Here is a 20639-nt window from a genome sequence, read left to right as displayed (position 1 = left end):
TGCCCCCTTAAATGGCCCTGCTTAGGGGTCCCCCAGGGCCTGGCCCTTCAGATAAACTTTTGCTGGGGAACAGAGGGATCCCACTTCTCCTCAACCTCCCAACCAGGCCCCACCACCCCATGTAGGAGCCAAGCACCCAGGAGGCCTTGGGAATCTGGTGACCTCCCTGAAAATTCCAACATCCTTCCTGGGGAGAGAAAGCCTGAAGATCACTTTCTTCAGAGTCAGGAGGCCAGTCCAGGTTTTCACCTGCTTGCTGTGTGACCTACAACCACTTACTTCACCTTTCTGAGTCTCTGTAAAATGAGAACACTCCTTCCTGCCATTATTCTGCAGAGGCAGCAGTGTGTGTGTTGGAGTCATGGTCACAATAGACTTGCCTCATTGTCCTTTAGCGGAGTTTACCGCATATGTCAAGAGCAGGCTCAGTCAATATGAACGCATAACTGCGTGGGGTGGGTGGTGAAGCCAGGACAACGGAGACCTGCAGCCCAGACTAGAAGCCAGCCAGGTCTAGTGAAGCCTGGCTGAAGCCCCCACCCCGGCCACCCCCGCGTCGGGCACAGTCTTGGGAGCGGGGAGGGGGTCTTGGCCGCCAAAGACACACTTCTCTGCGCAGCCTGAGACCAGAAGGGTATTCGTCCAGGTGAGGGTGGGGGAAGCAGGCTGGGGGCTGCTGTTCGATTCTTCGGTTCTGTTCCCCCGGGAAGCTGCTTCTCTTGGTGGCCCCTCCCCTCAAGGAGCCCCTCAAGGGTCCCGCCAGGGCCGGGCGCGTGCCGCGTTAACCTCTTACTCCCCAGGAGGACGGCAGCCCCATTTCACAGGTGAGGAGAGCGAGGCCGCGAGGACGTGGGCGCGGTAGAGCGGCGGGCGCGCCGGGTTGGGGGCGTGGTGCGGACGAGTCCCGCCCCGGCCCGCGACGCAGCCAATGGGCGCGCTGCCCCGAGTGGGGTGACGCAGCGTCAGCGCCCAGCTCCCAGCGGCCGGGTCACGTGCGCCGCGGGACTGACCCGGGCGCCCCGCCCGGAGGCCCGGCCCGATCCCGCGTTCCGCCAGGTTCCCGGCGGGCCTAGTCTCCTGTTCCGGCTGGGGGGCCCGGCTCGCATCTGCCTCTTCCCGCCCTGGGCGTCCAAAGGGCGCAGAGGCATCTTCTGTGGGTTCAGAGGCGTTTCAGGCAGGTGTCCAGCGCGGTCATGTTCTCAATGCCTGAGCTCAGGGGTGGGTGGCGGGCCAGGCACGGGAGTCGCCAGGGCTGCCGGCACTGGGCATTGCCTAGCAAGCTGCTCAGCCCCCTCCCACTCCCGGAGCCCCCCTGCCACCCGCCTGGCCATTTGTCCTTCATTCTGCCATAGCTCGTGGCTGAGGAGGCCAGGCAGCACAGAGCTGGGAGAGAGCAGTGGGTTCCCCCGACTTCTGTCTGGGCATCATGGAACCAGATGGCTGCTGATGTGGATGGTTCTGGTCCTGGGTGACCCGGTATTCTCATTCCCGTTTGACCTCTGCTGTGTGCTGGACAAGCCGTTTCTAGCCCTCTCTGAGCCTCTCTGGTCAGCTGTTCCGATCAAGTCACTCAGTAGACCCTCCACAGAAGGTCTGTTGCACAATGAGAGTGGGGCTTCATCTGACACCTGCGGGCCAGAGCCAGGTCTACACGGGTTATGATTCTGAGTTCATTATCAAATGTAGATTTTTACCTGTAGGCTGGATTTCTGGCTTTTCTTGAAACATGGGACTTTTGAGCAGCAGTGAGTGACAGCAGGCAACAGCAGGAGCCTGTGAGCTTCCCAGTCCCTTCCGTTCCTGGGTTCCACCCAGGCAGGCCCCTGGAGGCAGCGGGCTAACTCCCCATGACCCCATTTCACACAACTGGAGCTCAGGGACCTGCCCCAGGCCTGCAGTCCCAGGCAGGGGAGGGGTGGGGAGGGAACGGTGTGTCCCACAGAGTTGGATTTCTAAGTGCTGAGGGCCTGGGCCTGGGCCTGGAGCCCATTCAGACCCTCTGAAGGCCACTGTGCAAGAGCTGGAAGGGGTTCCTCTGCAGCAAATGGCACTTCTGGGTGAGTCATGCCTGGTTAAGGCCTCTGGTCTGCCCACCCCGGCCCGAGGACCCCAAAGAGACCCTCTCCTTGGAAAAGAGGCAGGTTGCAGAGGCTTTTCCTCTGGTGTGTCAGCAGGGAACTGGCAGGCAGGGGGCCGTGAGCCATGAGAGGGCCCACGGTGCTAACACTCTGCCCCCCCCCCCGGAAAACAGCCCCACTGGGCGCTCCCGGAGGGAGGCGGCCCAGGGCTGGGGAGGGAGCACTGGAAGAGGGGTCCTGAAGCTTGTCTCTGTCCAAGCCTGTGCCCCAGGCGTGCCCATCCACACTGCAGTGACCAGCTACTGTGTGTGCCTCCCTGGCTCAGCTTCCTTCTGCTCACAGTCTGGTTTCCCAGGGCATGTTCTGGGACTTCTGGTGGAACCACTGGGAAAGCAGCAGCTCTCTGTGCTCGTAGGATGTCAGCCTGGGGCTGGTGGAAGAGGCAACCCAGAGGAAGAGAGGCAGATTCCTAACCAAATCCCAGGCGCCTGGAGCCAGCGGTGCCGGAACCTGCAATACCTGAACTTCCTTGGCTACATAACCCAATAAATGCCTCTTTCTGATTAAACCAAACATCTTTCTGCCACAACCAAGGAAGTTCCAATAGGCATGCCCTCTCTAACTGAGAGGTCTGGGCCACAGACTACCCTTATCTTGAACAAAGAAGTCCTGACACTGTCTAACTACTCCAGCATTTCCCAAACTTCTTTCTCCACTAACTGGGCCTTTTTAGAAGTGGCTGTTCATGTATGAGAGAAATGCATCTTGGCGAGGGCCCACCAGGGACCTTGAGGCCCCTCCCCCATGGCTGTCCTGCCCGGAGTACTCTCCCAGCCCTGCTGGCCTTAGGCCGGAGGATGCAGGACGGCCACGACAGGCAGGGGGTGGGGGGCTCCTAGGACAGGGGCGGCTCAGCGCCTGGGTGTGGGGGAGGGAGTGAGCTGCCCGGCTGCTCCGTCCAGCAGGGCCCTCTCAGCCTCTGCTTAGAGAACTGGCATGCCCTGTGGACAGTCACAGCCCACGCAACAGAGATCACACAGGAACGGTCTGTTTGTTTGTTTATTGTGGAGTATTTCACATGCAGGGTCCCAAACTAGAGAGACACTATCTGGCAGCAGAGGCAGCAGATGGGCGGCCGCTCTGGTGCCGCTGACCCGCCCTCCAGACCGGCCCCGCCCGAAGAGACACAGGACAGTGACGGAGCGCTAGGCTGGGGGCAGCCAGACAGCAAACCTGAGAACCCTCACAAATTAAGTGCAAACTTGAGGAAATAAATATCCATCTCCCGTTCTCCAGGATCGCCTGGAGAGACGTGGTGACACTCCAGGTTGACAGCTGTCCCTGGGCGCCCCAAGCACAGGAAGGGTGGGAGCTGGGCACCAGGAGAGGTGGGCACTGCGGGGGCGTCTTCTGGGCCCACACACACAGCCTGGGTGGTGAAGCTGGCTCTTCCCACGTAGGGGACCCACAAGAGGACCAGAGTCCTGACAGCAGGCAGGGCAGAGACTCACAGGCTGGCGGAGGGCGCGGGGTTCCTGGAAGCTCTCCCTTGCTGGCTTGAGCCCCCTCCAACTATCCAGAAGGTTGTGCCTGACTGAGTTAGAAGCGTGCAGAGGCCAAGTGGGGGTGCAGTGGCAGGAAGGAGGAGGAGCCCGAGTGTGGGTACCCGGCCACCCAGCCCTCATCCCCACCCTCCCGCTGAGGCCCTGAGTGACAGCGCAGGCCCCACGCCTCCCTAGGCCCCCCTGCTCTGCACTTCTGGGTGAGGAGGGGATGGGTGGTGAGCCAGGGCCCGGTCCAGGGCAGACAGCATGGTCGCTCACACAGAGGGGCTGACAGACAGACCGACAGGAGGACAGACAACGGACGACAGTCCCCTTTCCCTCCAGCGTGGGCCAGCAACACACCGCTCAGCTCTGTGGCCCCTTGTCCCGCCGACAAGGTCAATCGGGTCTTGGCTGGGCCCAGCCTGCTCGGCCTGCTTGGTGCCTGGGGGCCCCGGCGGGGGCTGCTCTGGGGCAGGCTGGCCAAAGGCCCACTGGTGCCCCGGGGGGAACTGCACACAGTGCATCTGCTGCTGCCCACCGGCCAGAAAGGCAGACGGGAGATGGTTAGTTTTCACACCTCAGCACACAAAGAACACAGAAAAGGTTAAACACATCCTCAAGAAAATATTTTGACAAAATAAATATTTTAACCTATAATCAGGTATAATTAGTGCTTATAAGGAATCCCAGCGATGATTTAGTGTAATTAAGAACACACTGTATCGGTGATCCCTAACACTGGAGGGGAGGCTGGTGGCTCTGAGGGTCTCCTTCTCCCAGGCGGGAGGCTCTGGCCAGGGGTCCGAGGCAGGCAGCCTCATGGCCACGCACCCCAGACGGAAGGGAAGGGTACCAGCACGAGGGCCCAGGGCGTCTACGGCCTCAGGACAGGAAGGGCTGAAGCACCTGTCAAGGGCATCTCAGCCTCCAGGTTGGGGCTTAGCCCTTCAGGGGCAGCAGGCCGGCTCCTCCCTCAGTGGACGCCAGGCCTAGCTCAGGGGTGCCGCGGCTCCGCAGGACAGACCACCTGAGGCCCAGCTGCCTCCCCACAGGCTGGCAAGGTACCCGCTCGCACAGGCACGCCCTCCAGACTGTGCCAAAGGGCTGGGCACACGGGCCATCCCAGCCCCCTTCTCTGCAGCCGGTGTCAGGCCAGCCGACTTCAGACGTCTTAGCATCCAAGCTGGCCTCAGGGCCCTGCCCTTGGGAAACGCTGAGGAGGGAGGTGCAGGCTGACCGGGAGCAGGGCTGGGGATGGTGCAGGCCTGGCAGGTGCTGCCGGGGGCAGGGCTGGGGTCAGGTCACCTGAGCGCCAAGAAGAAGCTTTCTGGGCGTCCTCTGAGGACTGGAGAGTGAGGGTCCCAGCCAGACCCCGAGCGACTCTGGAGGAGTCTGCAAGGTGCCAGGCTGGGTGTGGGTTCTGGCGTGGGCAGGGCTGCACCCTCCACTGCAACTGCCCTGTTGGTGCCGCACACGGCCCTTCAGCCTCATCCTAAATACTTCCCTGGAGCCCGCGTGTCAGGCCTAGCCTTGTCTGCCAGGTTGGGTCACCAGGTAAGCAAGGCTGACCACACCACAGGCCAGGAACAGCCAGAGTCGGCCAAACTTTGCCCCTATGCTCGGGCGGCATGTGCTGAACGATGACCCGGGGCCAGGGGCCCCCAGGCTGGAGTAAAGCAGCTGAGGCAGCCACTGCCCTGCCGGACAAGAGCATAGGGTGGGGGGGGGGGCCTGGACCACTGCCTGCCCCTACCAGAGAGGGAGACGGTGACACAGTGAGGACCCAGGATGTGAGGGGGTGGGGCGGAGGCGGTCAGGCTGTCAGGACAGCCTGCAGGGGAGGCTGAGGCCCACATGCAGGAGAGTGCAGGGGCCTTCTTCGAGAGAGGCTGCTAGGTCACTGGGATCTCCGCGTGGTGCAAACCCCCTGCCGCTGTGCCTGGGAGGTGGCACAGAGGCTGCCACAGGCCAGGCTGAAGCACATTCACAAACACAAAGCTCCCAAGCAGGCCAGAGCCAGCCCTCCCGGTGCCTGCCCCCCCACGGACTGGCCGACCGCACGGGGCCTGCAGTGTGGTCACCAAGGCAGAGCTGACCAGCCAGGGGCCCGCCAGCCAGAGTGATGCACTGCCCTCCCACTCTCCTCACACCAGGAGCTTGCGGGCCCGGGGGGACCCCTTGGTCCCAGGCTTGGCTCCTGAGCCGGCTTGGATGTGGGCCTGGGCAAGCAGCTCAATGAGAGACCCCACCGAGGGCGCCCCCCAGAGCCTTCTAAAGTGCGACACTCTCCAGGGAGCAGCAGTCCAGGGAGGGAGACTCACCCTTTCTGGGACAGAGGTGGGGTGGTGCAGGGGAGCTTCTGGGGTGGGGGAGCCGGGGGGAACTGCTGAGCCAAGCAGAGGCCCAGGGGTGAGGGAAGGGGCTGGGGTCTGACCCCTTTCTCTGGGCAGGTGGCAGAGGAAGGGCTCAGGAACAGTCCCAAAGGGACTCCCCTGCTGCCAGCTCTTCCTGGTAGGAAACGCAGAGGGTGCTCGTGGGTGGGAGAGGCAGAGGGCGAGGGCGAGGGGCTGTGGCTGCACTGACACCGTCCCATCGCCCACAGAGAAGGTAGCTAAAGCTGGCCCTCACTGGTGGGAGGCCTGGGAGCAAACACAGTGGCGTTTCCATGGAGACACCAGGACCAAGTCGGGGCTGGGGATGGGGGGGTGGGGCTGGTGGGGACAGGAAGCCAGAGGTGACCTGCCACCTGGGGAGCCCGACCACAGGACAGCTCACAGGGCGAAGAGGGCATCCTCTGAGCGCTCTGGCTTCTTCCTGCTGGAGGGGTTTGAGGCTGGGGCCGGGGCTTCCGCTGGGGGAGAGGGGAGGTTGGGAACCATTTCGGCAGCTTTAGCCCTTTCTTCAAGGAATTTATCGAACTCTGCAATACAAAATAAGGCCGGGCTGGGATTGGTCGGGGCTCGGCCCCATCGAGGGTACAACAGTCCCCTCCCACCTGCTACCCACAGAGGACCCAACCACCCCGCTCCCCAGCCCGCCACTGCCAGGGAAACACAGAGTGGGCCACAAGCTGGTGGGGTCGGGTGGGAGGGGGCAGCTGTGATTCCTGCCCCACCACTGACCTGAAGCTCTTCCATGGTCCAGACCAGCACTGGGAGAGCTGGAGGGGTTGTTCCCCCTTAAACTTGGCAGGAAACATGCACCCACCCCCCTCACCCACCAAGCGGGGCTCTGTGCCCACAGAGGGTCTGACCAGGTGGCCTGGCAGAGTTAGGGGGAGCAATGGGAGGGCAGAGGGGTGAGAGGAGGTGGGGTGGGGGGCCGTCACAGGGACTTCCCCCCCAAGACCCATCCGCTGCCTCCACTGCTGACTGCATGGCATGTGTCTTGCAGGTAGACTGGGCATTTGGGGGCAGGTACAGACTGGCCAGGGGTATAGGTCTGGGGTCATGCAGACCTGGGAGGGCAATCTGTACCCACTGTTCACCAGCCCTGTGACACCTCCGCCCTCAGCACAAGGCCGGGGTGGGACGGAGCCGAGGAGCCCTAGAGGGGAGGCCCACCCAGGCCGGCAGGGGACAGCCTGGAGACAGAGCAGCAAAATGAGGGGATGTTGGGGAGGCGCCGCTGCCAGGCCTACCTTCGCTGGTGACGCCCTCCTCCAGGTCATCGCCCCTCTGTGGGAGGAGCAGAGAGAGGGCGTTAAGGCCCGCCCGCCCTGCTGCCTCCCCCGGCAGCCAGCGGCACCCCCAGGGTGCAAAGCTTCCTACTTCCTGTCCCCAGGGTTCTGCGTGAGCAAGTACTGTTCGACTTACTGGAGAAACAGAAACTTTGATTTTAAAAAACAAAAACAAACAAACAAAAAAAGCGGCATAGGTTCTAGGTTTTGGTCCTCCAAAAGGGCCAGAAAGAAAAATCCAAAATCAGGTGCAGGCTGGTTGTCCGGCTGTGCCCAGGGCCCACCAGGTGCCCCTCCACTCAGCGTCCCCTCTCAGCCAGCCGGCAACTGCAGGGTGCTGGGAGGTCACTGTCTGCACCAGCAGCTGGGAACCGTGTGAGGCCTGGAAGGGCCAGAGCTGTGGAGCCCACAGCACAGGGCCGGACCTTGGCGGTGCTCGGGCACAGGAAGGAGGCCGTTCGGCCAGGGCCTCCTAGGAGCTGCACCAGCCTCCTCCTTGGCCCTGATTCTGTCACCCAGGAGGCTCTGGAATCTCTTAATAATGAGAGTGGATCAGACTGGATTTTGTTTGGGGAACGTGGGGGCCACTGGGAACTCTGCGGAGACGGTGTTGGGTAAGTGGACACTGCTCTGGGTGAGGCAAGGAGGCCAGGCTGCCTTCCTGGTTCTGCCAATGACTCGCTGTGTGTCCAGCTGGGAGATCCCTGCCGTGGACCGTGGGTCCCCTTTGTGAGGTGAGGGCCTTGGCCTCCCAGCCATGCTTCTGGGAGAGGAGCAGTTCCTTTTCAGACATTCCCTTGGGAAACACACGATGGGGCACCTCTTCCCCCGGGCAGGGCACCGGGTGGCTGCTTACAGGGCAGTGTCTTCGGAAAGCCTGGCCTTCTGGGGAGCTGGCCTGGAGCGGCAGGAGGCCCTGACCGAGGTCTGCTGTCCTGGTGTGAGGTGAGGCTGTCAGCAGCCACGGCCAGCCAGGCCGACCCTGTGGTTAAGAGCTGCTCTGCTCCGGGGACAGGGACTCCAGGTCTCAGGGGGTCTGACCAGCCATGGCCTTGGACAGGCACTTCCCCTCCCAGAGCCATTTCCTCTCCAGCCCCGCCAACAGCCCAGTGGCCCCTGCACAGAGTGCTTTGTGGGGCATGGAGCGGGACCGGCCACTGCAGCCCTCCTCTCTCAGGACCCGCTGCCACTTGTAGATGCATGAGGTCCTAACCCTCCTGCCCATCTCTGGGGATAAAGACCATGGTCTCTACGGCCATTAAATCCAAGGTATCAGGAGATGCTGGGGAGGGGGTGACAGTGAATTTAAATACACGTTCGCTCATCTCTGTGTGTATTTCACAATTAAAAGAAAAAAAAGGCTCTGTGTATGTTTCACAATCGAAAGAAAAACATCCCCCAAAACCCAAAATAAAACCAAAAAAAAAAAAATCCACACACACACAAAACCAAAACCAAAATACAAAAAACTCAAAAATCAAAAAACAAAAGAACCCAAGCACACACCCCCGAGACTGTCGAGTAACGGGAGAAGTGTGCCATGCAGGCAGCAGGACCGAGGCCCGAAGCCCAGCTCTGGGTCCCGCCAGCCTCGTGGCAGGCGGCTCGGCGATGCCTGAGCAGGTGCTGACCACCTTGGAGGGCACCTGCCTGGCCCCCCCTCCTCCGCCACCCGGGGAGCGGCCCCCGTGCCGTCCCCTGAGGCCTGTCCTCAGAGGCGCCTCGGCCTCACCACTCCCCACGCGAGATAGAAAAGTCGAGTCTCACCAGGTCCGTCCTGAGCCACACCTCAATGTCGTCCATGACAGAGGGCTGCGCCACGGGGACCTGCGCAGGCGGCAAGCAGCGGGCAGGCAGCCACAGCGGGCGGGGAAGACAGAACACCGACACGTCAGTCGTCAAGCAGCCCAGACGGAACCACAGGTACACAGAGCAGAGCAGGCGGGCAGAGCGGGCTGGGCGCACAGGCACGTGTGGGAGGGCAGGGCGGAGCGTGCTGGCTGCTAGAAGCAGGGCTGGCGGGGCGCTGGGGAGGGAGGCGCAGTACGCGTTCTTCAAGTGGACAACTTTTTGACTCAGCCCTGGGCCGCAGAGCAGCCTCCAGTCCAGGAACGCGCTGTGCCTGCTGGCTGGCCCCGACGGGAGGGGTCCGCCCAGGGAGGGGCGGTGCCCAGGGGCCTGGGGCACTTCTGAGTGGGGAGAGCACCCAGGCCGGTATGGCCTGGCCAACAGAGGCAGGCACCTTCTGCTACCAACAAACACACGGTGAAATCAAGGCCTCTGATGGCCAAAGGGACCGCAGGGCCTGGTGATCTCTGTGTCTCTCCAGTGGAACCATCAGGAAGCCGCCCTGAGTTCGGCAGCCTCCTCTCACCCCAGCTTCCAACGCGCCAGCATCAAAGACCAGAAGTGCAACAGAAAGCAGGGGAGTGGTTGGCAGGGTAACCGGCTTCTGAGCAAAGGAGGATGCCCTCGTGGTGGCTGGGCCCTGCCCACGCCTGGGCCACCCTGCCCAGGGCCGGAGAATGCATCTGGCTAGAACAGTTCTGCTGCTGTCAGGTGTAATGAGATAATAATGTGATAAGAATTAAAGTAACCTTCAACCCCCTCAAAGCCCCATAAACGAAATGCTGGCTCCCAGCCTAGAGAAACGGGCTGACCGTGCTCTGGCCAGTGTCCTGTGTCCTCACCTAGGCTGGGTCTGTGTAGTACCTCTGGGGGCTCACTCACAAGCCCACTCTTTCTAGAAAAATTGCCAGCATGTGTCTATAGCTGGCTCACCCAACACCACAATCTAGGGGAGGAATCAAGTTAAAATACACAGTGAGAAGACTGCCCTCGTGTTCGCCAAATCTAGCAAGTAACAGGACCTCAGCCAGGAGAGCAGAGAGCTGGGGGCACAGCCCGACTGACGCAGCCTCCCTGGAGCAGGAACCTGCCCCGAGGGTCTGGGCCAGCTGGGCGGAAGTCTCCTAGCCAGGCCGCAGACCCCTCCTCTGCCCAGCGTGAGCACTCCACAGAGGTTCAAGCCAACCTCGATCAGATCAGGAAGAATCTACACTGCCTTTTTATTTCTTTGACCAACTGGGGACTTAAGAATGTTGAAATGAAAACACATCAAGGAGTTCAAACCACCCTAAAACGACTCCTGGGGACAAGGGAAGTCGGTCCTCCCTCTGCAGGGCACACACGCCGCTGGGCAGCCCGACCCCATCAAACAGGAAGCAGCAGGCTCACCGGGCACGATCTGCCAGGTTTAGGTTTGCTGGCAGGGCTTCTGCCCGACACGCTCCTGTGACAGGAGATGCCAGCTTTCGTTATCTTGATGCTTCTAAGCCAGGGCGCTGGCCTCTGGGAGGGTGCCTGCCACGTCACCAAGTTCTCAGAACCAAGTGTGGAAAGTCAGTGCATCTCCGCAGAAGAACCGCGCCGACACCAGCTGCCAGAATGGGGACCCCACGGCTATCGGCCTCAGCCCGCCTGGGAGGAACCCCCCCAGGGGTCCACGGCTACAAAGCTTTTGACAAAAGACACTAGGGCTCATGGGCCTTAAGCCTCCGGGTTCTACTCAGCGCACTTTGTTACTGTTCATATTAGGTCCCAGGGAGCTGCCCTGGCTTCCTCCTCCGGGTGAATCTTGAGAGCCAGCTTGCTCATAAATAAACACTGACATTCGAGAAGCTCCTCACCCCTCAAAGCACCCCCCAAGCTGGATGGCGGAAGCCCTCTGGTTCCCTCTCCTCCGCTTCTCCCAGAGAGCTGTGTGTCTATGTGAGAGCGCGGCCCAGGGTCGTGCTCGGGAATGCCGGGCGTGGGGCGGAGAGGGGGGCCTCAATCTCCTCTCCTGGGACACAGGGTGGTGGCACCCACTACTCATGACCCCGAATCCCTGCGTTCCAGGGAAACCAGGGGTGTCAGAGCTACTGGAACTGACCCTGGACAGACTGCCAGAGGGCCTGGCCTCAGGCGTGGCTCACGTGGAGCTGGGCTGCGGGCAGCAGGAAGGCGCATGAGACACAGGGATGGGCTGGCCACAGTGACTGCCCTTAACCCCGGGGCTCCCAAGCCGCCTGCCTAATAATCAAAGCGGGACACCACACTGGGGCAAAGTTCCCACCACGGGGGCATCAGACGCACACCAGACACACACGCTGCCCGGGAAACAGGAGCCACGGAAACCGTGAGGGAGGAGGAAGCACCCAGGCCAGCTGACAGGAGGGGAGGGAGATGCCTGAATGAACAAGCCTCTCCCTGGAGGAGATGGCGCTGGACTTTGTCACTCTGTCACTGCCCCCAGTCCTGGGCATGTCCCCAGGCTCTGGAGAGGCCTCAGTGTTCTCAGTCGTCAGAGGAGGGCCGGCCCAGCTGACCCCTGAGAGGCCAGGTGAGCCCTAGTGTGAGCATCAACTTGGGCAAGGGGTCTGATGGAGAGCTTGAGTTGGAGCAAGGAGACGGAAAGGGGAAAAGATGCGAAGAGAGAAAAATGAAGGCAGCTGGTGTGGGGACGCCCTCTGATGAAGACCCGCACCTAGACTACCTCCCCTGAGCACAGGCTGGCGGGGCTGGCTGAGTGGGGGCCATGGCCAGGCGCGCGCAGAGGAAGCCAGCCGTGGCCGTGGCCATCCACCGACCTGCACGGGCTGCAGGCGGGCAGCTCTACTTAGGGGGCAATAGGGCCGCCTGCCCAAAGGGGAACGTGCTGCCACGGGGCCAGCCACAGCCGGCGCCCTCTGCAGCCTCAGGCTTGCTGTGTCTAGGGGTCTTCCAGGCCTGAGTACTTCTGCCCACCCCCACTCCAAACCCGGGCTCCGGTGGAAGCAGACCTTCACTAACCCACTTCTGTCCTGTTGGGATTAATGCTCGTTCATAGCAGGTTGTTTTCCCAGCTGCACCCTGCACGTGGGAGACAGCCCTCTCTGCCTGCCAGCCAGGAGAAGCAAGCACAGCCAGGCGGCCCAGGCAGGCGGCTGGGGCAGTGCTCAGGGCCTCCTCTGCAGGAAAGGGGCCCAGGGCCGGACTCACACCCCGCACTCCGCTTCTCCCACAAGGACACCTAGCTGTCCGTTTCCGGCGTGGCAGGAGCAAGTGCTGAGCTCGGGGTCCCGAGTCCCCCCTACAACGCTCCACCCTCCCCAACATGAGGGAGAATCTAAAAGCCCTGTGTTCTCACGCAACAGTCCAAAAAGTTTCCAAGTAAAGAATCTGTACATGGGAGACTGGGGGAGACGGGGTTTCTAGCTATGGGAAGTAAGGCAAAGCAATTAATATACACTGTTTAAAAGGGAGAGATGCTGCAGTCAGACAGGAGACACCAGGTTAGCTGTTAGTCGGCTTGATCCTGAAGCCGGGGACTGGAGCTCCGGGCGGGGCGGGGCGGGGGCGGACGCCACCCCGCTGCCGAGCCCCACGCAGGGCGGTCGGTGGGCAGTATCCTGTTTTGCAGGATTAAGAGGCACAAGGACACACGGCTAGACCCTCCCAATTTGGACAGTGCAGGGGACACGGTCTCCAGGACTCCTGCTCTAAGGCCACCCACACATGTGGGCCAGAGCCCCCGTCTGTCCCTGAAGAAACAAATGCAGGGCCGGACCAGCCTCGCCTCTGAACGGCCTTGGGGTCTGGGACAGCAAGTGCCAGGCTGCCTGCTGCTGGGGGTGGGGGAGACGCCTCCTGCTACTGGGTGTGGCTGTGCAAGGTCACCAGTTCCAAGCTGGGCAGACACCTGGGCCCGTGGTTCTGACAGCCCTGCGGCCCACATCCTCGAGCGCCGGCCACACCTAGTTTAGGCAGGTGACTCCTGTGCGGACCGCAGTCCTGTAACACCCTCCCCCTGGCCACAGCCCACGTGGTCCCTGGGGGTCAGTCATGCTTCCTCCTTGTGTGTGCGGTGTCTCCCCCCACCCACCCAGAAGCCTACTCTGCACTGGTTTTCTCTTTCCTTCTCTGCATCCTCGCCGCTCCAGCCCCGCCAGGCACACAGCCCTCTGGTCTCTAGGTCAGAGGCACTCAGCGAGGCTATGGCTTCATCAGAGGGGAAATCCTCACTCCAGCGCAGGCAGCCTGGGACGAGTGACCCTCTCGGACACAGACTCAGGGCCACCTGATCACGAGGCAGGACAGACCCTCCCAGGGCTCTGAGCCGCGAAGGCTCTATGAGGTAACCGCGTTTATGATATCCAGCGCCCCTGGCTGGGTCATCTTCTTCTGTTCCTACTGTGTTTGTGTGTTTCTTTAAGAGGTTTCAAATCCTTCTGGGGGACACAGTGGGTACAAATAATTACGTTATAAAACCCCATCAGCCTAGGACTGCCAAGGTCACAGGCTGGAGAGGACTTCTCCTCCCAAGCCAAAGCCACAATAACTTGTGCTCATCCTGGAAAAGTGAATACTTCCCAGAGCTCCAGAGACAGTAAAAGGGGGAGGGCCCTCCCCTCACTCCTGCAGCTGCCGGAACCTCGGCAGAAAGCCAGGGAGGGGGTTCTGGGGCTGGAGTCCGTGGCTGAAGGAGACGGACAGGAGGGAGCGGCCTTGTACTGTCTGACTCGCGAGGGCTGAGCAGGCGACAGGGACGCACTGGGTGGACAGGGGTCAGCGCAGCCAGCGACCTCTCACCATTCCGCGGGCCAGGAGCCAGCTGTCTAAGGGCTCCAGGTCAGAGTCCCCATCTTTACCTTTCTTCTGGGCCGAGGGCAGAAAAGTCCCAGAAAGAAAAGTCAGAGCCAGACCCGCACGAAAGAAGGTCCGAGCACATGGTGGGGACAGGAGGGCCTCCGTCAGAGCCTGTCCCTTGCCACGTGAGGAGCCGCAACCCAGTGTCCCCGCGCTGTCCCCTCCCCCCACCCGGACAAAAGAAGAGTTCAGTGACCAGGAGCCCCAGCAGGGTGACACGCACTCACGCCAACATTTCCGCACTCTGGGACATGTCAGCCGGGTCCCAGGAGGCCGGTCCCAGGAGGCCGGCCCCGGCTGCTACTCAGGATCGGGGCTCTCGGGGTCACCAGAGGGTCGACTTCAGAAAACCAGCTTTTACAAAATCACTTCTACTTTCTTCTGCCTTTTTCCCCTCTTCTTCCTCCTTCTCAGTTACCTGTGTGTTCTTTTTCCAAACTTTGAACTTCAGTGCTGGATTTGGGGATACTGCCCTTTTTTAAATGATGTAGGTATTTAAAGGTAAGACTATGGATCTGGCGGTCCTGTGGAGATGTGGTTACACAACTTTTTCCCCTTTACTGTGTTCTTAGTCTCTCCCTTGGTCCAGTTTTCATTTCCAGGTCAGCGTGGTTCAGGATATGGAACATGATAACCTGAAGTCCAGGCCTGAGGACGCATGTGAGTCAGTAGACATGCACACAGACACACAGACACACATACAGCCCACACTCACCCCCGCTCTCCAGATCACCCCCTTGAGCAGCCTGCCTCCTGTCAGGTGGAGACACTGAAGACAGGCAGGTGGGCCAGGCCAGGCGCCCAAGGGTGAAGGCGGAAGTGGCCGCATTCCTGAGCGTGGAGCCCAGCCCTGTACGCAGGCAGCAGAGGTGCAGCAGGACACAGTGGGAATGGTGGGAGAAGACCCTGCGGGTGGTCGGGGGGAGGGGCCGGCCTGGCACCCTCTCAGTTGGAGGGAGCGCGTCCCCAGTAATGGGATCACATTACTGGACCAGACCAGGAACCCGGCCACTGCGCAGGTTTGGGGGGCCGGGTCTCGGGAGTTGTGCGGAGGGCTGGCTCTTCCGTGACCCCAAGTGGCCAGTGCAGACAAAGGGCCGCTTGGCCCTCACGCAGCCAGCTGGGCCACCGGGGCACTGGGGACCAGGAGTCCCTCCCCCAGGGCAAGCTTTCTCACAGGCACCAGACTGCAGCCCTGCTGCCCGCCCAGGCCAATTGGACAGGGGCCGTGGGAGGCCAAGGCCTGGCCTTCAGGACACCGACCCCTCTGGTGGACAGATGATCACTGCCCCTTTCTGTCTCGGGGAGGGGTGCAGGGGGCAGGCAGCTGTTGGGCCAACATACATTCACTCACTCGCTGCCACACACGTTTCTCAGGCAAAGAGGGAACCATCTCAGGAGAAGCATTAAGGCACAAACCCTCTTCCTTCGGTGAGATGCAACCTTACAGAACCGTGACTGCGTTTTGGCTCCAACAAGCACCATCCACCACCTCCAAGCACCTCCACCTTCAGCGTAGCTCTTTCCAGACATGGAGCTTCCCAGAGCGCCCTCCCCACCACCGCCTGTCCCTTCCACCCTCCGGCCCTGCTCCCCAAACCCACCCGGACCATCAGCTACTTCTAACAGGGCCCTACCTCGCCAGGCCCATGACAGAAGACCGGCAGGGGCCGGCTGGGACCACGCAGGATCCCGTCTGCGTCAGGGCCGTCCCTGCCAGGCGCGGCCTGCCCAGGGTGCCGCAGCCTTTGGGGAGAAGCCCTGCACCCTGGGAACTCGGAGCCACCACAGGAGGAAGGGCAGGGGCTCCCGGTCGCACCTCCTGGGGAAGCAGCCCTGCCTGCGGCCGCTCACCCAGTACCCCTAGCCTGACAGCCTCTGGGCCCAGTTTCTCCTGGGTGTCACGGGAAAGTGGACATGGGCGTGTGGGGGTTGGCGAGGACTGGATGAGCTAACACAGCTCTCATCCTGGTCTGCCCTCCCTGCACTCCAGCTTCTGCCTGACTATCCAGCCAGCTTCCCCTCACCCTGCAGGACTCCAGGCACAAAAACAGATTAAAGACCTACCACTTCGGAGCTCTGTTTCCGACTGTCTAGTGCAGAGGCAAGTCCTCCGACAGCCTGGGGGTCCTCGTAGGTGACCCTGGAGATGAAACAGCACCAGCAGGAAGGTCACAGGGGACGGGCAATGACTTGCAGTCACTTCCCGTCTACAGCCCCTTCCTCCTTCCTCACAAGCACTCAGCACAATGCTGCCCATGGCCTCAGCGTTTCGGCCGTAGCTGAAGCCAGAGGCCAGGGTTTGAGCACAGGCTCAGCCAGCCCTTCCTCCAGGGTCGGGACTCTGCACCTCACTGTGCCTCTTCTAAGTAACAGCACGGGCATCTCTACGGTGCAACGGCAGGACGGCAGAAGTGCCCTGACACTGCTTAGAAGGAGGGGCTGGACAGAGGAAAGGCGGTATTAATCCTTGTTTTAGAAGCACAGCCTGAGCAACATCTGACAAGGAAGCTGGTCTCAGGGTCTGGGGTCGGGTCTGCTGTCTTCTGCTCCCCGACGTCCTCCACTGGATCACTCTGAAAGCAGCTTTTGCTGAAGGGCGCATGAGGCCCTGGGTTTCTGGTCCACCGCTGAGTCCTGAGCACGGGGCTCAGAGACCTCCATGTGTCAAGACATTGGGTCCCTGGGGAGGTGGGGAACAGTGTCCCTCACCTGCCTTTAGGCTGGACAGAAAGCTGAAAGTGGGTTCTAGAGAGCTGCAGGGGCTGTGGATTCTGGATTCGACTACCCCACATCCACATGGCTCACGGTGCTCAGAGCTGCTGTCGGGGAAGCCCTGCCTGCACCCCAGGGGGCCCTGCCTGCCGGCAGACGAGGTCACGAGGCAGCAGAGAGAACAGCAGAGCCCCCTCCACTCCTGTGACTGGCGGAGGAGCCGTGACACATGCCCCACAGTGGAGTGCTGGCCCCCATTCCACGTCGCGCCTACCGACAAGTCCCAACAGCCAGAGTTTAGAGTTCTCAGAGGTCCTGGACCCGGCGAACAAAAGACCTCTCGTGCTAGTGTGGGGCCAGACGGGGGTCAATCACCCCCCAGGGTCTCCCGAGAGCCTTCGACAGGGTCCCCACGTACGTCTTGTGTTGCTCAGCCAAGGAGCTCCCTCTCGTCTGGGCAAACATGTCAAAGCTGTCCCGGGGGTTGCACTGCTGCAGGGAACTGAGGGTGCCGCTGACGCTCTCTGTCCCCAGGTCTGTGACAAGAGAACAAGGGGGGGTGACAGGAACGAATGTGGATCTGATGTGGTGAAGGGCCACCCAGGTGGGGTGAAGTTCTGGGCGGAGGGGGCAGAAGAGAGAGGGGAGAGCCAAGGACCCTCAAGCCGCTCAGGAACCAGCGGGGGCGAGAAGGCGGGCCCACAGGCTCCGGCCTCCCCAGGGCACTCCGGGTGGCTGGTCACAGCTGAGGACCTGGTCGTTTATTTGACAAGGATTCCACAGGCGCCTGTGCGTTCAGAGCCCAACCCTGCCTGGACCAGAGTGAATCTGATGTGGCTCTCGGCCTCCAGGGTACCCAGGGTCAGGGAACAGACGGAGACAAGAACTTAGCTGGAGGCACTGGAGAGGCTGGAAGCTGCCACAGGACCAGGGGCCTGGGCTGCGGGTGAGGGGTAAGGGGTGCAGGGCCAGGGAGCCCAGGGTGTGATGTGAACGGGGCTCACAGAGAGAGAGCCACAGAGGATGAGGCCTCAAACACCAGGTAAAGGAGCTGATGGAAAAACACTTGACTTTTTAAAGAGAGGAGGCAGCAGAATTCAATGTGAATTTTAAGAATTAAACCTGGTGGCCACGTGCTGGGTGGGCTGAGAGCAGGGAAACCTATGGCTACAAACATGAGACACCGAGAAGCCAGAGTTACAGTAACTGACAGGGCACTAAATAAAAGCTCAATTCAACTGAAATGAAGTGAAAGTAGAAATACAGATATTAAGAAAAAAGAAAACAGAAAAGCAGGGTAGAGGACAGATTTGGAGAGGGTCACGCTCATTAATTATTTCAAAACCGCAGCTTTATTTTTATAGATTGGCACCATCCCGCAAGTGTAAGACCTCAAGTCGCACCCACACCTTGAAGGCAATGAACTGTGGAAAAGCGGCGTCTCTGTTTCAGGCTCCAGAGGATGCAGCACTTTTGCTGATGCTGCTTCGAGGACGCAAACCCCTTCCTGCTTCTGCACGCAGCTGACACCATCAGGCAGCCAGAGCGTGTTGCCCAAGCCCTGATGTGGCCTCGGCACCCTTCCTGGACCCTTGTGTCTAGCACCCAATGAACTGAAATCTATTAGCCACCCTTGGCCTGACTGACACTGAGAAGGAAATCACTTCAACCACAGGGAATATTCCAGATACAACACAGCCGCCACCTTTCTTTAAGAAGCAAGCAGCTTCCCGTTCCTTGGGCCCGCCCCAACCCTGGCTTTCCAACACAGATTTAAACTTTAAGTTCGGGGGAAGAAGTTTTGAACTGAAGCTGGGCCTGGAAACAAGCTTCCCCACGGACCCCCTGCAGGGCTCTCTCAGGCCTTGCACAGAGAGAAGGGCTAGAGACACTCACCCAAGCCCGCCAGCTGGGAGGAGAGGGAAGACGGGGGCGCCGTGCTCCCTACGGTGGGGCTCACCACGGCTGGAGACCCCGGCCCCAGGTCTATGAGGTTGTCCTCTGTCACTTCACTCAGCACCTGTCAGGGCATGTGGGCCTGGTGTGAGCAAGCCCAGCCCACAGGCCACCCCCGCACCCTAGCGAGGTGGGGCTGCCTCAGTCACCAGGACAGGGAGGTCCCGGGAGCCGTCACCCTCCCGCCAGGGACGTGCCACCAGCGCCTCATGGGACCCCATCACCAGAGCCTGCTCTTCCATCACCCAAATATTTTTCACCCCAGTTAGAGAAACCGGAGGTGAGGCCAAACCAAGGCAGGTGTCCTGGCCCCGGAGGCGAGAGTCCTGAAGGAATACTCACCCCATTGCTGGCATTCTGTGCGGATCGGCCCGACCTGTACCGCTCGAACCTGACGGGGAAGGGAGGGCAGAGTGAGAGGGGAGGGAAGCCCTGGCCCCAGGAGCTTCTGGAGACCGAGGGCAGGTGGCCAGCAGAGACCCAGCTCCAGGAAAGGAGACCAACCAGGCCCACCTCCTTCGCTGTGCCTGCCACCCCATGGGGATCCCTGGAGCAGGTGTCAGCTGGCACATCCAGGCGGCCAGCAGAAGCTCCCCCCGCCGCCCCTCGCAGCCCGGGCCGTGTGCTCCTCTGACCTGGAGGGGAGGCTGGGGTCCCTCTGAGGGCCAGGCAGGCACCGCAGCCCCTGGGGTTCTCCAGCTGGGGTTCTGCTGAGACCCCTGCTCAACATCAGTCTGCACCCTCGCTGGGGTCAGCGCCTGCTGAGGGGGACCCCGGGGGGACACCTGGGTGATGCCTGCAGGGCTGTGCTTTGTCCTCAGTGTCTAAAGGAGCAAGTGCCCAGAGGCCCCCTGAGACTTTCCAAGGCTGAAGCACCTCCCCAGCCCTCTGTGACGGACAAGTGGTCTCAACAGAGGCCCCCTGGCCCCGGCTCTGCTTGAACTGTGACACTGGGGCCGAAAATGCCCGCGCCAGAAGGGCCGTGTGGCTCTAGCAGGTGAAAGGCAGCCCATTCAGGGCAGAGGGACTGGACCGCCCCGCAAGACCACAGGTGCTGGTGTCTGCTCCTGTTCCCCCACGGGCTGGGACGGCTAAATCCTTACGCCGAGGTCTCTTCATCCATCAGACCGACACCGGCCACCCACCCCAACCGCCTCAGTCGAAGCTGAGAAAAGCCCAGAGTTGTGGCAGCCTCCGCCAAGTCACCCTCCAAGGTCCCAGAGGCGAGCATCTGGAATGCCAGGACAGCAGCCGTCAGCCGACAGCCCTGAGAGGGGGTGTCCGGGCCTGGCCCACGGGAGAAGGCTGGCCTGGTGGGGCGCTTTCAGGGGCGGCCGCCCATCAGAGCGACCGGCAGAACCTGCCTGCTGTCAACCCGCCCCCGGGAACACTGCCCGGGCACCACATGGGGAAGGGAAAGGTATATGCATGTTTGCTGCCTCGAACCCAAAAAGGATTTGGCTGCAGGAGAGCGAGAGTGACTGTGTTCCCGCAGCAGCAGCAGCACCCTGACATCTGGCCCGCACCCCGCCTGCCTCTGAACATCCAGAGAAGCGAGAGATCTTGCTCTCTTAAAGAGGGGGTAAGAGCAAATCTTCTTCCCTCGGTGGAGACTTTCCCCGTCAGTCCTTTTCCCGCGCAGAGGGCCGTCAGAGGCGCAGGCGCAGGAGCTGCAGCCGGTGCCCGGTCCTCCCTCCCGGGGGGGGGGGGCGGCCTGCAGCTCACGGAGCAAGGCCTGACCCGCGACCCGTCTCCTGGGCTACTCCCCCACACCCCCTCAACCCCGCCTCCCCGCCAACCCGCCCCTGCCGCCCGAGCACCGCCCCCACCCCGTCGCCCCGCCCCGCCCCGCCCCGCCCACCTCTCGTATCGGAGGAAGACGTTGTTGAGGTCGTCGTTGACGTGCAGCAGCTCCTCCGTGACCTCCTCGTTGCACACGCGGGAGACGAGCTCCACGATGCGCCGCTGCATGGCGCGGCAGGTCCTGTGCAGCTC

At 61.5% G+C, this 20639-nt stretch overlaps 1 protein-coding gene across 4 annotated transcripts in view; it reads right to left on the bottom strand.

Annotated features, from left to right (window-relative positions):
* Positions 1 to 3123: 3123 nt before the first annotated feature.
* TOM1L2 (target of myb1 like 2 membrane trafficking protein) overlaps positions 3124 to 20639 on the bottom strand; it is a 71319-nt gene continuing 53803 nt past the window's right edge. The window contains exons 8-16 of one of the 4 annotated variants that reach the window (XM_015247612.3): positions 20506 to 20639; positions 18987 to 19035; positions 18585 to 18708; positions 17107 to 17224; positions 16041 to 16116; positions 13917 to 13982; positions 9072 to 9131; positions 7266 to 7302; positions 3124 to 6545 (exon numbers count right to left, since the gene is read on the bottom strand). In XM_015247612.3, the coding sequence (XP_015103098.1) occupies positions 6397 to 6545; positions 7266 to 7302; positions 9072 to 9131; positions 13917 to 13982; positions 16041 to 16116; positions 17107 to 17224; positions 18585 to 18708; positions 18987 to 19035; positions 20506 to 20639 (813 nt within the window). In that variant the 3' untranslated portion in view covers positions 3124 to 6396. Of the gene's footprint in view, positions 6546 to 7265; positions 7303 to 9071; positions 9132 to 13916; positions 13983 to 14427; positions 14622 to 16040; positions 16117 to 17106; positions 17225 to 18584; positions 18709 to 18986; positions 19036 to 20505 lie in introns of those variants that run through there. The other 3 variants (XM_006213816.4, XM_015247611.3, XM_072938546.1) reach the window with 3 other exon arrangements.

Source organism: Vicugna pacos, chromosome 16 (genome assembly GCF_048564905.1).
Source record: "Vicugna pacos chromosome 16, VicPac4, whole genome shotgun sequence".
Classification (NCBI taxonomy): Eukaryota; Metazoa; Chordata; class Mammalia; order Artiodactyla; family Camelidae; genus Vicugna; species Vicugna pacos.
The sequence above is the reverse complement of the archived record's forward strand: the minus strand, read 5'-3'. Positions and strand labels throughout refer to the sequence as shown.